The following is a 14,091-nucleotide window of genomic DNA, read 5'->3' as shown; positions in this document are numbered from 1 at the left end:
CTTTCTGCCGGTTGCACCCTGGCATCAGAACAGGAAGGACACACGGACTCAGAGTTTTCCAGTGCTAGAGTGGCCCCATCCCATCCCTTGCCTGCACCTGGCTGCATCCACCAAGGCTTGCACCTGGCTCTGGGAGAAGCTGGGGAGCAGCCCCAGGGCTGGGCTGCACACAGGGGTGGGCTGGGAGGAGGCTGGGGGCGCTGGCTGAAGCCCGCATGCTGAGGGCTCTGCCACAGCACCCATGACAGCGTTACATCCATTCACAAAGCTCAGCGGCCAGCTCCTTCGGCCTCCATGGAGGAGCCCCCTGCGCTCAGGGCAGGAGCGGGGCTGGAGGCCACCGTCATCCCCTCCTGCCTCCAGAGCCATGCATCAGGCCTCCCACACCCACTGTGGGGAGAGCAGGGACTGCTTATGGCCCAGATGAGACACGGGGCGCCTTGGCCACACTGCAGACCCTCTTCCCACCCTCTTCTGAGACCCCCAGGTCCTCCCTGTCCCTCCCAAGGACAGTTATTTTCACAGTCACTGCTGCCCACCACTCAGGGGCCCCATTCCCCCAGGGCTGTGAAGTGAAGTCCTGCACCACACCAGGGCTTTTCTTTGCAGTTTTAGTTGCCATCGTTGTCAGAGGCAACTGGGTTTCACACTCCTCGCCCAGGAGTGAAATGCTTGGTTAGTCTGTCTGTCTTTCCAGCAAATTGCTGTCTGAGGGCACAAAGGACGTGAAGGGCAGAGCAGAGCCAGAGCACAGGGAAATATTCTGCCCCAGGACCCTGGGTGAGGATGTCTGATGGTACTCTCAAGGGAAAGGAAGCATCTTGCCACATCTGTTAAGGTCCAATCTTGACTGCCTTCACAGGGGGCCTGGCTGGGCCAGCAGGACTCCCCATTAACCTGCCTGAGCCAGCCTGGTCCAAGATGCTAGCAAATGTTTGACCCTGGTTTCTTTTCATTTCTTGGGTAATAAACACTTTATAAGCCAATGGAAAGCATCCAGCATTAGCCCGTCTGCATGCAGACAAGCTCTGATGCCTTGGAGATGGTCAGCTGGGGAAAAAGGTACATCCAGTCTTAGGAGAAACACTGATGCCATTTGGCCAATCTCAAGAGCATGGAGCTAGGAAGTGCTCCTGGTGACCACATCTCCTCTTGCCTCTGGCTTTCCCAGTGACTCCCTGATCTAGTCCCCAGGCCCAGGGCGACTGGAAGGACCTGCAGCTCAGAAATGCCTTGGATTTTTGTCAGCGTTGGATGAAGGGCATCCTCTGCAATCACTGTACAGTCTGCACTGTAGTGAGTGGGGAGCAGAAGAACCCCCGCTGGCAAAGGAGGCAAAAGGAAGGGTTTCCATAAGGTTACTGAAGTGGTCCCTGAGTACCAGTTTATCTGGCTGTGCCAATGTTCCTGTACTGGCACATGAGAAGGTGCTTGAAGGTTTTCTTGAAAGTGGCATTGCAGAGGGCATAGCAGGCTGGGTTGATGGTGCTGTTGACATAGCAGAGCCAATAGCCAATGGACCACACTGTTTCGGGCACGCAGGTCTCACAGAAGGTGTTAATGAGGACCATCACGTTGTAGGGGGTCCATGTGAGTATGAAGGCCAGCAGGATGGCAAATATGGTTCGGGTGACTTTCTTCTCTCGGGCAGCCATCTGGCGCTTCTTCCGTACTTGGCTCCTGGCGATGCTGGCAAACTTCCTGGCAACATTGACTGGGCGGCTGTTGGCCAGGGAGTTGTGGTTAGAGGCACCTGATTTAGCTGGGACAATCTCAATGGCGGTGACGCATTCAGTCCCAGTCTGCTTGGTGACAATCTTAATCTTGGACCACTTGGAAGTTGGGTTCACTCGGGGGTTGGCTGGACTCTGTCCTTGCCCTGCTGGCAAGACTTCTGCTGTGGGCTTGTCTTTTGTGGTCTGGGTCATGCTGACAGTGCTGGACTCATTGGATGTCTCCTTCTCCTCCTGATGGCCAGTGGCCTCTGTCTGGGCGGATGGCTGGTCATCCACTTTCCCATTCCTCACCTCCTCCTTCACCTCCACGGCCCTCTTGGGAGAATTATTGTTGTTCTGTTTGACCACAGGGCCCTTGAGGAATCTGAGGGACTTGGCTTTCCTCTCTTTCCTGCTCTCAGGCTTGTGCCTCCTTACCCTGCTTCTGCTGGCCAGGGAGATGTGGATGTACAGCACCGTCATGATGACCACAGGCAGGTAAAAAGCAGGAATGGCTGTGCCAAATGTCACCGCTGGGTTGGAGAGGAACTGGATGTAACATTCCCTCTCGGGGACTGTCCTCTTGCCCACAATGAACTGCCAGAACAAGATGGCAGGGGCCCAGAGAATGAAGGACAATATCCATGCAGCCGCAATCATTAGCCCTGCCATCTTGGTGGTCCTCCTGGCCGGGTACGTCAGGGGCTTGGTGACACAGAAGTACCGGTCAAAGCTGATGATGAGCAGGTTCATGACAGAGGCATTGCTCACCACATAGTCCAGAGCCAGCCACAGGTCGCACACCACGGCCCCCAGTGGCCAGTAGCCTTTGATGATGTAGACCGTGTAGAGGTTCATGGAGAAGACCCCGATGATGAGGTCTGCGCAGGCCAGGCTGAAGAGGAAATAGTTGTTGACAGTCTGGAGCTGGCGGTTCACCTTGATGGAGAGCATCACCAGGATGTTCCCCACCACGGTGACGAGGCTGAGTGAGCCGGTGACAGTGGCAATGAAAACCAGCTCCACTGTCTTGTAGTTGGTGGGAGGCTGCACGGCCACCTCAGAGCGGTTGCCCAGGGTGAAGTTGTCATAGGTCAGGTTGGCCATCTTTGCCTGCCAGGGCTGAGCAGAGAGGTTGTGCATGGGATCTGCAAGGAGAGCGAGGACAGAAAGGGAGAATATCAGACCTGCCAGCCTGTCCTGGCAGCATTTCCTCAGTTTCCCAGACCAGCACTGCTGTTGGCTAGTGCTCAAAAATCTCCTGGCATTCCTGGACTTCTCTTTGTCACTCCAGGAGTCCATTGGAGGCATTTTTTGTATCCCTATTTAGCAGTAGAGGAGGCAAATGAGTTGCAGGGAGAAAAGCAGGAATGGGGCTAGGACAGTCCCATGTCCAGGGTGTGATGGTCCCTTCCTTCCCTATCCCAGCAGGAGCACAACCCTGTGTGGCCCAGAGAGGCACAAGGGGGGCCAAAGGGATGGGGAAAGAGGACTGCAGAGCCCAGGGGGGATGCACATACAGCACTCACTGCCAGAACAGCACAGCATGGAGCCAGTGCCCTGCCCCAGGGACAAGAGCAGGTTTATGGCATGCCCCAGGCATGTTCCACTGACCTCCCCAAAGCACTCCCCAAGAGGGGCCTAACCCACAAAACCCGTGCCGGGGTCCGCTCGGCTCACCTGTGTCTCTCGCAGCAAATAGTTCCTGCTGGAAGATGAAATCTGGGAGAAGGAAAACAGCAAGTTACACCACAGCTTGTGTGCATCCCACAGCATCTTACTGAGGGAACCAGCCTGTCCAACACAGGCAGCCCTGACCAAAGGGTGACACTGCTTAGATACAGGTGCTGAAAAGCCAAGAAAGGCTGAAATGGGTGGTCTAGTGTGGCGCAGTGCACAGCGCAGCAGGCTCAGGAAAGGGAGGGAGCTGCACAGTGCCATCAGTCAGTGACACTGGGAAGTGGTGACCCCTTCCCCCAGTCCCACATCACAGTGCAGCTGCAGCCACCCAGGCCAGGAGATGTACAGTGTGGAGACACCTCAGCGGGATACATGGAATTATTTATGAAAAGCGATGAGGATTACGGAGAGAATTACTGCCTTCATCCAAACCAAGATGCCTGTGGTTAATCACCCAAGGTAAGAGTAGAATGGACCTTAAAAAAAAAAAAATCAATAGACAAGAAGTGCTTTATTGAGATGAAAGGGAATTTCCAGGAAAGAAAAGGAAAAGCAAAGGCACTGAGGGAGTTGGGCTGGACAGAAGAGCTTCCCACTGAACCTGCCTCTCCTACACTATCCAGGCCTCCAAAACATGCTGGGCCTTCACCAGCCTCACCCTGGCTTCTGGGGGCATTCCAACCCTGCCAGACCATCAAGGGCAGCCGCTACAGCAGCTCCTCCTGGTGCCTGGGGCAGGGGTTCAGCCCCATGGGCGCTGCTGCCAGGAAACCAGCAGGAGCCAGCGAGTGTCCCCACAGCGGGAGCGCTCAGCAGTGTGGCTCTGGCTTGGGAGATGGCTCCAAATGGCTGGGAAGCCTGAATGCCTGAAGCTGATTTTGCTGAATGTATAGACGTGCCATTAACACGCACCTCTTCCAAACAGGGTCTGGCAGGCTTTGAGATCAGTTTGTCTGTTATAAGTATTTGAAAAAAAATGCCCTTGTCTTTCATTTGTGGAGAGGGTAGGGGATGTCTGCCATCAGCAAATAGCCAAGTTGTTAATATAAGCACTTTCTAAAGAGATACAGGTGTAATTAAATGGAAATGTGGCTGCTGAGATGCTAAAGCCAGGGTCTGATGTAGCCATTTAGACAGCTTCTGCATTAGCAAGGATACAGCTGCGATAGTGGTGGAGCTCCTCTTACAGGTGCAAGGAAAAGAAGAGGATGAGGGACAAAGAAATACCTTTCTACCATTATCCTCTAAGCATGTCTGTGAAGACAAAAGGATTTTAAAAGAAAGCAATGCCCTTTGGTAGATGCTACATGCCAGATACGGATGGGGTGAGGAAGCTGGTGCGCTGCTCGGGCTTGGAGCTTTGCACCCAGCTCCAAGCACAAGGGATGCATCAAGGGAGAGGGAAAGAGGTTTCTGCTGCCATCCTTCCTGGGCACCCAGCCAGGGATGTGAGAAGAGGTGATAAGTGTATAAAATGGCTTAGAAATATATAATCATGGCAGTTTGGGGGTTGGTTTCAGTACAATTGAAATGAGTTTTAATTTCTTCACTTTGGTGAGATGGGGAGATTTAACTGTCATTCTTGTAACAGCTAAATCAAACTGATCAGACAAGCTAGCAATCATACAGACATCTATCCCAGCTCTTCCAAGAAGAATTTGAAAGTCTTGAAAAGAAACCTTTCCATCGTCTCTGCTAAAATGTGGGTTTCAGTTTTCTCACTTTTGTTCATGAACTGGCATCCTCTTCTAAGCGTGTCTAATTAATTATCAACCTTGACAGAGGCTTGTGTTCGCAGTTACCCAAAGTAAGAAAAGTCCATCTCAACCCTGAGCTGTTGGGTACGTGTCCCAAGACCGGGAGGAAAGGCTGCGGCAGCACCACACGAGAGCCTTTGGATGCCACCCAGAGGTCGCGCTGCAAACTGGTGAGAGGAGGCACAGGCAAGTGCCGCCTCAGGGCGGAGGCTCAAACGCTGAGCACTTAAGCACAACAAGCCTTCACCTAAAAGCAAAAAAATAAAGCAATCCCCTGTTTGAGGGAAGGAGGAGGACTGAAAATTCTTGAAGGTGTGAAGAAAACATACACCACAGACAGAGCAACACGTGTGAGCTGGGAGCTGTGGACGCTGCTCACCCTTGCCTCAGATCCCCTGGCTATTCTCTGCCGTACCCCAGCCCACCGGGCATCCCTTCTTTCTCCATCTTCTACTCTCCTTTCCCCTGTCTCACTTTTCTGCCCCCAACACCCTCTCTGAGCTCACTGGGACCGCTCAGCACTGCCTTTGCCTTCCCGCACAGAGGAGGCAGCTCACTCTGGAGCTGGGAGAAGGCCAAGGATGCTACAAATTCGGTAGGTCTGTGCAGCTGACCAAGCCATGTATCATGTCTGAATGGGCACTAGGGACAGATCTCTGCCTCTGAGATGGAGAGCATCCAGGCTGTGTGGGAAGGGCCTGGGTGGGGGCACAGCCCTCAGGCAGTCACACCTCTGTCTGCACCCCCATCATGTGTCCAAAGATGGAGAGAGCACACAGGAGAGCTGTGGAGCTGCACCAAACTCAGCAGTGTGACACCATCTCCACCCTCATGCCAGCCACATCACTGTTCCCAGTGCTGTGACACCAGACACCAAGGGACCTCTCCAGGACTCGGTGTCTCCCCACTAAATGCCTTGCCTGTGTACTCCAGTGCCCAGTGCTTGCTTCCTGCACTTCCAGGAGTGCATTTCTTCTCTCCCTCCCCTCAAAGCCCCCATCCTACATCACCCTCTCTGTCTCCATTCCCTTTTTCACCCTACTTTCATGGTGACACCACAGACAGGGAGGAGACAAAGCTGAGAGAACACTTCAGAAGGACTCCTAGGGCTGACACCCTTACCTGTGACACCAGTTGGCTTTTCAGCCTGCACACAACCATTCTTTCTCAGTGGGTGCTCTCTCACACCTGCTTGCACCAGCCAGATACAGCGAATTCCCTCAGACTTCTGGCAGTGATTTACAGCTGGTTTTCTCCTCTCCATCGAAGCTGTTGGGAGATTCCAACTCCATACTGATAGCATCATCCAGTCCAAGAGTTTCTGTAGCTGCTGCAGTGGTCACCAATACCTTTCCCTTCCCACACAGCCACAGATCCAAGCAGAGAAAATTGTCATTTGGGTGGGGTCCAGCTACTGTGGGCAGTGGGCACAGCAGGGTTTCCACTGCTGCCAGCAATCATGGGTGTGACCACTCTTGTGTGAGGATTCAACTCCAGAGTAAGAGCAAAGCCCGTGCTCTGTCACAGGGTGACACCCGAGACCACAGCAGAAGACTCCTGCTATTTCCTTGCTGCACCTCATGTGCCTTACCAGCAAGCCTTCCCAGCCTGTCAGCTCCTGCCAACTGCCTCCAGCCTCTTGCCAGGTTGCAGAGGAGAAAGCCCTGTCATGGACACGGTGATCATCCTGAGACCAAGGATCTGCAGTAGCTGGATGCTGGTGCTCCATCAGCTGCAGTTCGTGACTGAGCCCCTGCTGAGCACTCAGCTCACGTGGGATGGAGGCTTTAGTTCCCTCCCGCCCCTGCTGCTCCTTATGTGGAAGGAGCTGGCCGCCCTCTGCACCAGCACAGCAAAGGCAATGGGAGAGGTTGGTATTTTTACACACCCATGTGATGGATGAGCTCCTGGAGCAAGCAGCCCTCCTGCCCCAGGGTTCCCCACACCTTCTCTCTGTACTGCACAGCCTCCCTCTGCTCCACGGCCCCTGTCCCACATGTCATCACCAGTCATCTCCTTTTCCTGTCATTTCCTCTCCTGTCCCCATCCCAGCACCGTCCTCAGGGCTGGGGATACCCATGGAGCAGGTGCAAGTGGGGGCAAAGCTATGTCTGGTCCACATGTGGCTGAAGTGACATTCTGCCTCTGGGAATGAACAGAGCTCTGCAAGGAACCCCAGCATAAAGCGAGCTCCATGCTCACACACCAGCCTGGGGAGGAAGATGTTCACAGGGGAAGGAGAGGAACCAGAGAAAGCCGTGCTTTAGCAGACACCTATGAGCACGAGCTGCTCCCAGGGGAAATGAGCTTTAGCCCTGCATGGGTTTGGAGCCACAGCACAACTGAAAGGGACCTCGAGCCCAGGGACAGGATGGAGGGGCTGTGGCTGTCAGCTCCTGGCTGAACGGATCCTGTGGGACTCTGGGTGCTGCCTGCCTCCAGCAGAGAGGGAAGGTGGCCCCCTCCACCACAGGCACATTCCAGGAGAAGGCACACATCACCTCCTGCTCTGTCTGGGTGCCAAAGACTAGGCCTGGGTACATCACATTTGCTGTCACATTTGGAAAGAGCCAAACCAGACCCACTGCCAGCTCCCTGCTTGTCTTGGCCTTCCTAAAAGTGCAGAGAGGGTAAAAGTCTTAAGGGGATTAATCCTTTCAGGTCAAACTGCTGATGTGATGTGGGGCTGGGCAGTCTGTGCAGCTACCACCACGAGCAGGAGTGGAGAGGAGAGGAGAGGGGAGGAGAGGAGAGGAGAGAAAAAAAGAAGGAACAGAAGATGCTAGACATTTACGGTTCACGCTCACAAAGGGAAAGTATCCTTAGGGTAGGGTGGCAGTTTGTGGTGCTAATTGCATTATCTAATAGCTGTTAATTAGTTCCTGAATCATGGCACCACTTTACAGCTAGTGAAGGGTTGTTCTGGTTGACAGATTCACACCCCTCAGAGTGTGAAAACAGAATTCCTAGATACTGGAAACAGGCACCTTAGAAATACAACATAGGAGAGAAGATGGAGGGCAGGCCCCGTGTCTGGCAGGAGGAGGGTTGGTGTTGGTTTGTTTCCAAGCCTCTGCGTTGGAATGATGAAGGCAATAAACAACCAGAAAAACAGAAAGGAGATGAGGGGCCCGCAGGATCTGTTGCATTAAAATAGCAGGGCTCCTCCTGCCCTCCAAGCTCCAGCTGGTAGCTGTGCTTTCCCTTCTCTGGTCAATAGATCCCTGAAGTCCTTATCCTGCTCCAGAGGAGATCTGAGCCATTGTGGAACAGGAATTGTTTCTTGTCAGTAACATATGGGGTGGTTCTGGGAATTTGTTTTTTCCATTGAATAATTTATTCTTCTTTCTTCCTTTGCTATTCAACTGGCCCTCATGAGGCAAAGCAATTGCCTCCATCCCACAAGTTAAGAACCTCTGATAGCTTTTCCTGGAGCCACTGGAGAAGCAGCAAGCACAGTGGCACAGGAGCAGCCAGCTTGCAGGGGGAAGCGAGGGGGCCAGGGAACCCCCCCGGGCCTGACGTGTGTTTGCGCATCAGGTTTGTAAAATTTGCTGTCCCCAGGGCCAGAAGGGAGTGTTGCAGTTGGGTAAGCCCACCACCCCCCAAGCAAGCCAGAGCCTCCCTGCCTTCACTGTGGCTAATGCTGGCTTTCAGAGTGAAGCCGAGGCTGCACCCGGCTGTGGGAAGCGCTCTCAGGTTGGAGCCGTGGCTGTTGAGCTGCTCCTGCAGGTAGAGCCCAGCCCAGCAGGCTCACCAGCACCCCACAGCAGCCGTGGCTGCACCCCTGCCCAAACTTGCCTGTACTTGCCTGTGCCCCCAGCACTTGCCTGTACCCCAAATGTGCTCTTTGCAGGTTGTAAGGGGCCGCACGCCATTTAGCCACAGCATCACCAGACAAGAAGCAAGCCAGTGAGAAACTGTTTTTTAAAAAGTAATTGAAAGGTCACTCCTATAAATAGCTTACCAGCACACTGGTCACTCTGACAATTAATTAACCTCCTGTCACCCAATTATTAGGCCAAATAAATAACCTATCAGTAGAACGCTGCTAGCAAGTGTGCGTGGCAAATGCCACGCAAGCCAAAGTCCAGCCTTACCCTGCTGTGCCCAGCCTGCCGCTCCCAGGCACCGGCGACTCCCCAGCAGCTCCCACGCCTGCGCTGGCTCCGGTGGTAACATCCCGGGGGGAGAAGGCTCACCACGGCGGCATCGCACAGCGGGACAGGGGACACGGTGCCCTCCCTCCCGTGCCCCCTGCCTCGGGCACCCCAGGGCTGCAGCTCCCTGCTGGTGGCAGAGCTCAGGCCATGTCGCTGAGCTAGGAAGGTGCTGGGCTTCCAGCTGAGCCTGGGCTGGAGCCACACTTCTCCCCTCCCATCCACTGCATTAATGCTCTCTGCCTCAGAGAGATGCTCATGTTCTTTTATATGCTTGGGCTGAAGCTTTAACAGAACCCAGCTGTTTGAAGGCAGCACAGCAGAAGCAACCCCGCTGCAGCTACAGGTCCCACTGCCGGGAAGAGCTCTGGGACCAGCCAGCAGAGAGGATGGAGGGGAGAGAGACAGGATTGCAGCAACAACTGACTGCCTGGATTAGCTGGGCTCTTCCCAGGGGTCGGGACCAGATGCTTGTGGGAGAGAATGGTGGAGGAGCAACTAAGAGCTAGAGGGGCGAGTGCTGCAACACCTAAGAGCTATTTGCTTAGAAGAGCAGCTCCCCCTGCCCCAGGGACAGACCTTGCCTGGAGATGACAAGGGGGAAGGGCTTGGTTCTGTTTGGGAAGCCAGCTGTAGAGAAGCTCCCTCACCCTGCCACGGCCCCACACAGCCACAGGCGCCTGTGCCAGGTCCCTACCACCCACATGGGGGGTCTGCCCCCAGGCCTGCCCCAGGTGCCAGGGCTGGTGCTGAATAAGGCAGGGGCTGGTCCCCACACAGAGACCTGCAGCACCCTGCACTCACCCTCTTTGTCCCCAGGGTCCCACGAACCGTAGGTGGGGATGCAGCTCGAGCAGTCAGAGATGCAGTGCTGCTCTGGCAGGGGGGACATGTAGCTCATCCCAGAGCTGAGGCACTGCAGGGAGCAAACAGTAAGGTGCTCATTTGAAATTTTAAAGACTTGACAATGGAAACAAGAGCCCCTTGCCCCATGGAGCAGCATGAAGCTCTACCGGCCTTGATAGGACAAATGAGCCAGCTAAGCAATGGATGAGAGAAAAGAGCTGATGCCCTGAACCAAGAGCAGAAAATCAGGCAGGACCAAGAGCCCTTCTGGATGGATGCATATGTGAGAGCCCTAGTTCTAGGGGCAGATAGCAGGTGGGAATCTTTGAGGTGCTAATGAAAAAGGAAACTGAAAATATGAGACCCTATTTGGCCACAAGACCTGCCAGAGGATTTGGAGTTGGAGGTGGTGCAATGGGATAGAGTGAAGAAGAGGAGCTGTGAAGAAGGTGGGCAGGAGAGCCCAGGGCATGGACAGGCAGAATGGAAAATGCGGGGGTCAGAGTGCCAGAGGAGGACAGCAGGTAGGAAATCCCTACAACAGAGAAGGGGAGGGATGGAGAGGAAGGAGGTGGGAATAGTCTTGGTCTGCCAGGGAGGCATTACTTATCTCCTCTACAGAAAAGTCCTAAGAAAATCTTCTAAGGAGGAGAGACATCACACAGAGACATTACCTGCAAACCTCTCCCTGCTGCCTTCTTTAGAGGCTCCCACCTGCTCCTTGCTGGGCAGAGTGGGAGCCATGCTGGAGCTGCAAACCTCTGTGGGCTGCAGCTCTGCGGCTCAGGCAGCCCAGCTCTGCCTGGAGTCACCTCTCTTGCTGCAGGATGGTGATCCCCAGCCTCTTGTGCTGGTGCTGAATAAGGCAGGGGCTGGTCCCTGTGCAGAGACCTGCAGCACTCTACACTCACCCTTTTTGTCCCCTGGGTCCCCATGAGAGGGGATGCAGCTCAGGCAGTCAGGGATGCAGCGCAGCTCACCCCACAGCACAGAGCAGGGGGTTTAGCCCATTGACTGGGACAGCCTGTTGACACAGTAGCAGAGGGTTTCATGAGTTGAGCATCACTTATGGGCTTTGGTGAGTTATCTGAGCTCTGCAAGAAGCATAGGGACCACCATGCTAGACACTGCTCCTAAATGCTGCAGAAAGGCAGGCCCAAGGCCAGGCAATTCATGCCTGTTTTCAGGCAAAGGCAGATGCCAGAAGAGTTTCATTGCTCTCCACTCCTCTCTGTACACATGCATGCACTTTTTTGGCCTTATCTGGGACTGCACATGATGTAACTGTCAGCAGAGGAAGGATCCAAACTATCCCAGAGGCACTAGAGGTGGCGAGATGCCGGGTACTCTTTCCCATCTCAGTCATGCCAAGATCCCTCAAGGACCTTCATCCCTTCTCATTAGAGCCAGCTTGCCACGCTGCCTGGGACCTGGCATTGACACTGGGAGGGTCTGCAAGTGAGGGGTCAGTGAAGCACGGTGCCATGGAGGCCTCTGGAGAGCTGCTCTGTGACCTGGAGCGGATGCAGGGGCCTGGGACATCGTGTTTGCAGACTCATTTTTTCAGACTTCAGTGTTGCACAACTGCAGCTGAGTTTCCCACAGACAAATCAATCTTATTCTGCTTAAGGAGGCTGAAGACATTAACCCCTTAACAGGCCAATGCAAACCAAATTGACCAGGAGCCTTATCCCTCCTGATGACATTTCTCTTCCAGACACTTCCAGCTGAGGCTCCTGGTGTCAGCCCCCACTGCCTCCTCTGCCAAGCTGCAAGGTGCTATACAATGTGCTAGATTTAAAAGCAGTTGTGGTACCAGAGGGGCTGCTTCTCTGCCTGGCTTTTTTGGCTGGAGGAACACAGCCACCCTCAGTAGTTCAGTAACACACCGATAGCTCAGGCCAAGCCTGCTGAGCTCAAAGAGCTCCACGGTTTGCACTGAGTTCTGCCTTTAAAGGACAAAATTCCCAGCTGCTGCCCCTCCTTCACCAACTGACCTGGGATGTAACTCCTCTTGGAGGCTCTTGAAGACAAGTAAACAGCCCTGTGCTTCCCCATGTCCCTCTCCAGCTCTCTCTGAGTCACAGGAACAGGTGGGAGAGGTTCCCCTACAGCCGCACACCTCAACCTGCCCAGCGCTGGGGCAGGAGGTGGGAAGGCAACAGGGCACTGGGGCATCTCTGCCACTGCCTCATGCACCGAGTGAGAATGGGGCACACATTGCACAGGACACAAAGGCATGATGGCGACAGCATCACAGAAATGCAGAAGAGCCACTGTCACTCACACAGCTCTGATTTGCACGACCTCCAGCAACAGTTTTGGGGATTGTCAGACAGACAAAGCACTGTGCCTACAGCCATTGCATTTGCAGGCTTGGACAGACTGGTGATGCTAATTTTCTCTGCAAACTTGCATCATACAAGGGATAAGCTGAGCCTTTGCTGGAGTTCCTTCTCCATGCGGTGCAGCCTCAGGGCTGAAGGCATCTCTGGAGGGTCCCGAGAGCAGCCCCGGGGCGAAGGCGTGAGCAGCTGTGCCCAGCACGCAAGGGCTAGGGCTGGGGAGCGTCTCCAGCACAGCCTCGTTTGCTGTGCTCACAGTGCCAGGGTCTGAAGATAGGTCAAATGATGTTGTCCTGGCACAGAGTCAAGTCCCAAGAGGACCAGTGCATCGATCCACAGGGAAGGTGGGATGGCTGCCAACAGGCACACAGAGTGAGGACACCCAGGTGTCTTTAGCTGGGGGAACATGGACTGGTTGTGTGTCTCCTGCTAAAACTCTGTGTCTAAGCATCAAGGGGAGGATCTGTATATTAGACACCTTGCCCTGTGTTCGTGCACTAGCAAAATACTGGAATCATGGGCCAGCCTGACTTGCCCCGGATTAATGAGTCCAGGAATTGCCTAACTCCTTGAAGATTCAGTAAATGAATTTGTCTGAATACAGGGCAAAGGTCCACCTCGGTATGTTCAAGGATCTGGATGCAGCAAGGCTGTGCCATGGCTAGAGGCTGGAAAGGATATCATGGTGGGCTGTACTCCAGGGGACAGTCAAGGCTGGCACACTCCTCCACTTGGCTGTGAGTTGGACAGCAGCCAGACATTCAGGCCCTCACCTCCTGGTCTGCCAGGGCCCTGGGCAGGAGAGCGCATGAGTCTTCCTAAAAGCTGGTGTCTGCTCTCTGACTGGTCACACAAATCCCTCAGAAGAAGGATGTATTTGGCATGGTTCCAATCACCAGCTTGAAGAGGCTTCAACAGTGCCTGGGTGTGAAGCCTCACTTCAACCACTAGTACCTGGCACACTCATGGTGGGTGCTGGTGCTTGGGCAGGCTAAAGAACAGTCAGCAGGGGATGCTGGGATGGGAATGGAGAGAGAAGAGGAAATACATGGGAATTATCTGGTCCAAAACTTTCATTTCCTCGCTGTGTCAGGTCCGGCACTCTCATATCTCCCCAAAACACGTAATGTGCAGTTTTAGTGCCAGCCCAGAATGGATGCTGAAATACAAAGCAAATCTCCTCCCTTGGCTTACTGGAGAGCAATAAGGGCATAGATCCGTGTCAGACTGAGGAGCAACTGGCTCGAGGACAATGCCCACATCTCCAGAAGATGCCCAACAAAGCCCTCAGCATGCCAAGGAGAAGGGGCCAGCTTACACACAAGAAACAGTTGCTGCGTGTCTGTCCATGTGGAAAGAGGAGGTGTGTTTGTGCAGAAAGCAGCAGCCCCTTGCAAACAGTCTCCATCTCTGCATTCTCTCACAACTGATCTCGCCGCTGCCTTTGCAGAGCTACATCTGCCACCTCGGCTGGGCACTCACCAACCTCTTCACCTCTGTGGATGCTGCTGGTCAGGGCTCAGCAGGGCAGGCAGAGAAGGGATCAACACAAAGGTGTGCTAGGGACTGCTCTGAATCAGCTGCTCCT

General features: G+C 54.2%; 1 protein-coding gene across 1 annotated transcript in view; it reads right to left on the bottom strand.

Annotated features, from left to right (window-relative positions):
• Window positions 1-1,055: 1,055 nt before the first annotated feature.
• CHRM4 (cholinergic receptor muscarinic 4) overlaps window positions 1,056-14,091 on the bottom strand; it is a 28,602-nt gene continuing 15,566 nt past the window's right edge. The window contains exons 2-3 of the mRNA XM_041398245.1: window positions 3,396-3,437; window positions 1,056-2,863 (exon numbers count right to left, since the gene is read on the bottom strand). Of these exons, the coding sequence (XP_041254179.1) occupies window positions 1,386-2,863; window positions 3,396-3,437 (1,520 nt within the window). The 3' untranslated portion in view covers window positions 1,056-1,385. The remainder of the gene's footprint in view (window positions 2,864-3,395; window positions 3,438-14,091) is intronic.

The sequence above is a fragment of the Onychostruthus taczanowskii genome, unplaced genomic scaffold (genome assembly GCF_017590055.1).
Source record: "Onychostruthus taczanowskii isolate IOZ18803 unplaced genomic scaffold, ASM1759005v1 scaffold1, whole genome shotgun sequence".
Classification (NCBI taxonomy): Eukaryota; Metazoa; Chordata; class Aves; order Passeriformes; family Passeridae; genus Onychostruthus; species Onychostruthus taczanowskii.
Note: the sequence above shows the minus strand (reverse complement) of the source record. Positions and strands in the feature narration are given on the sequence as shown.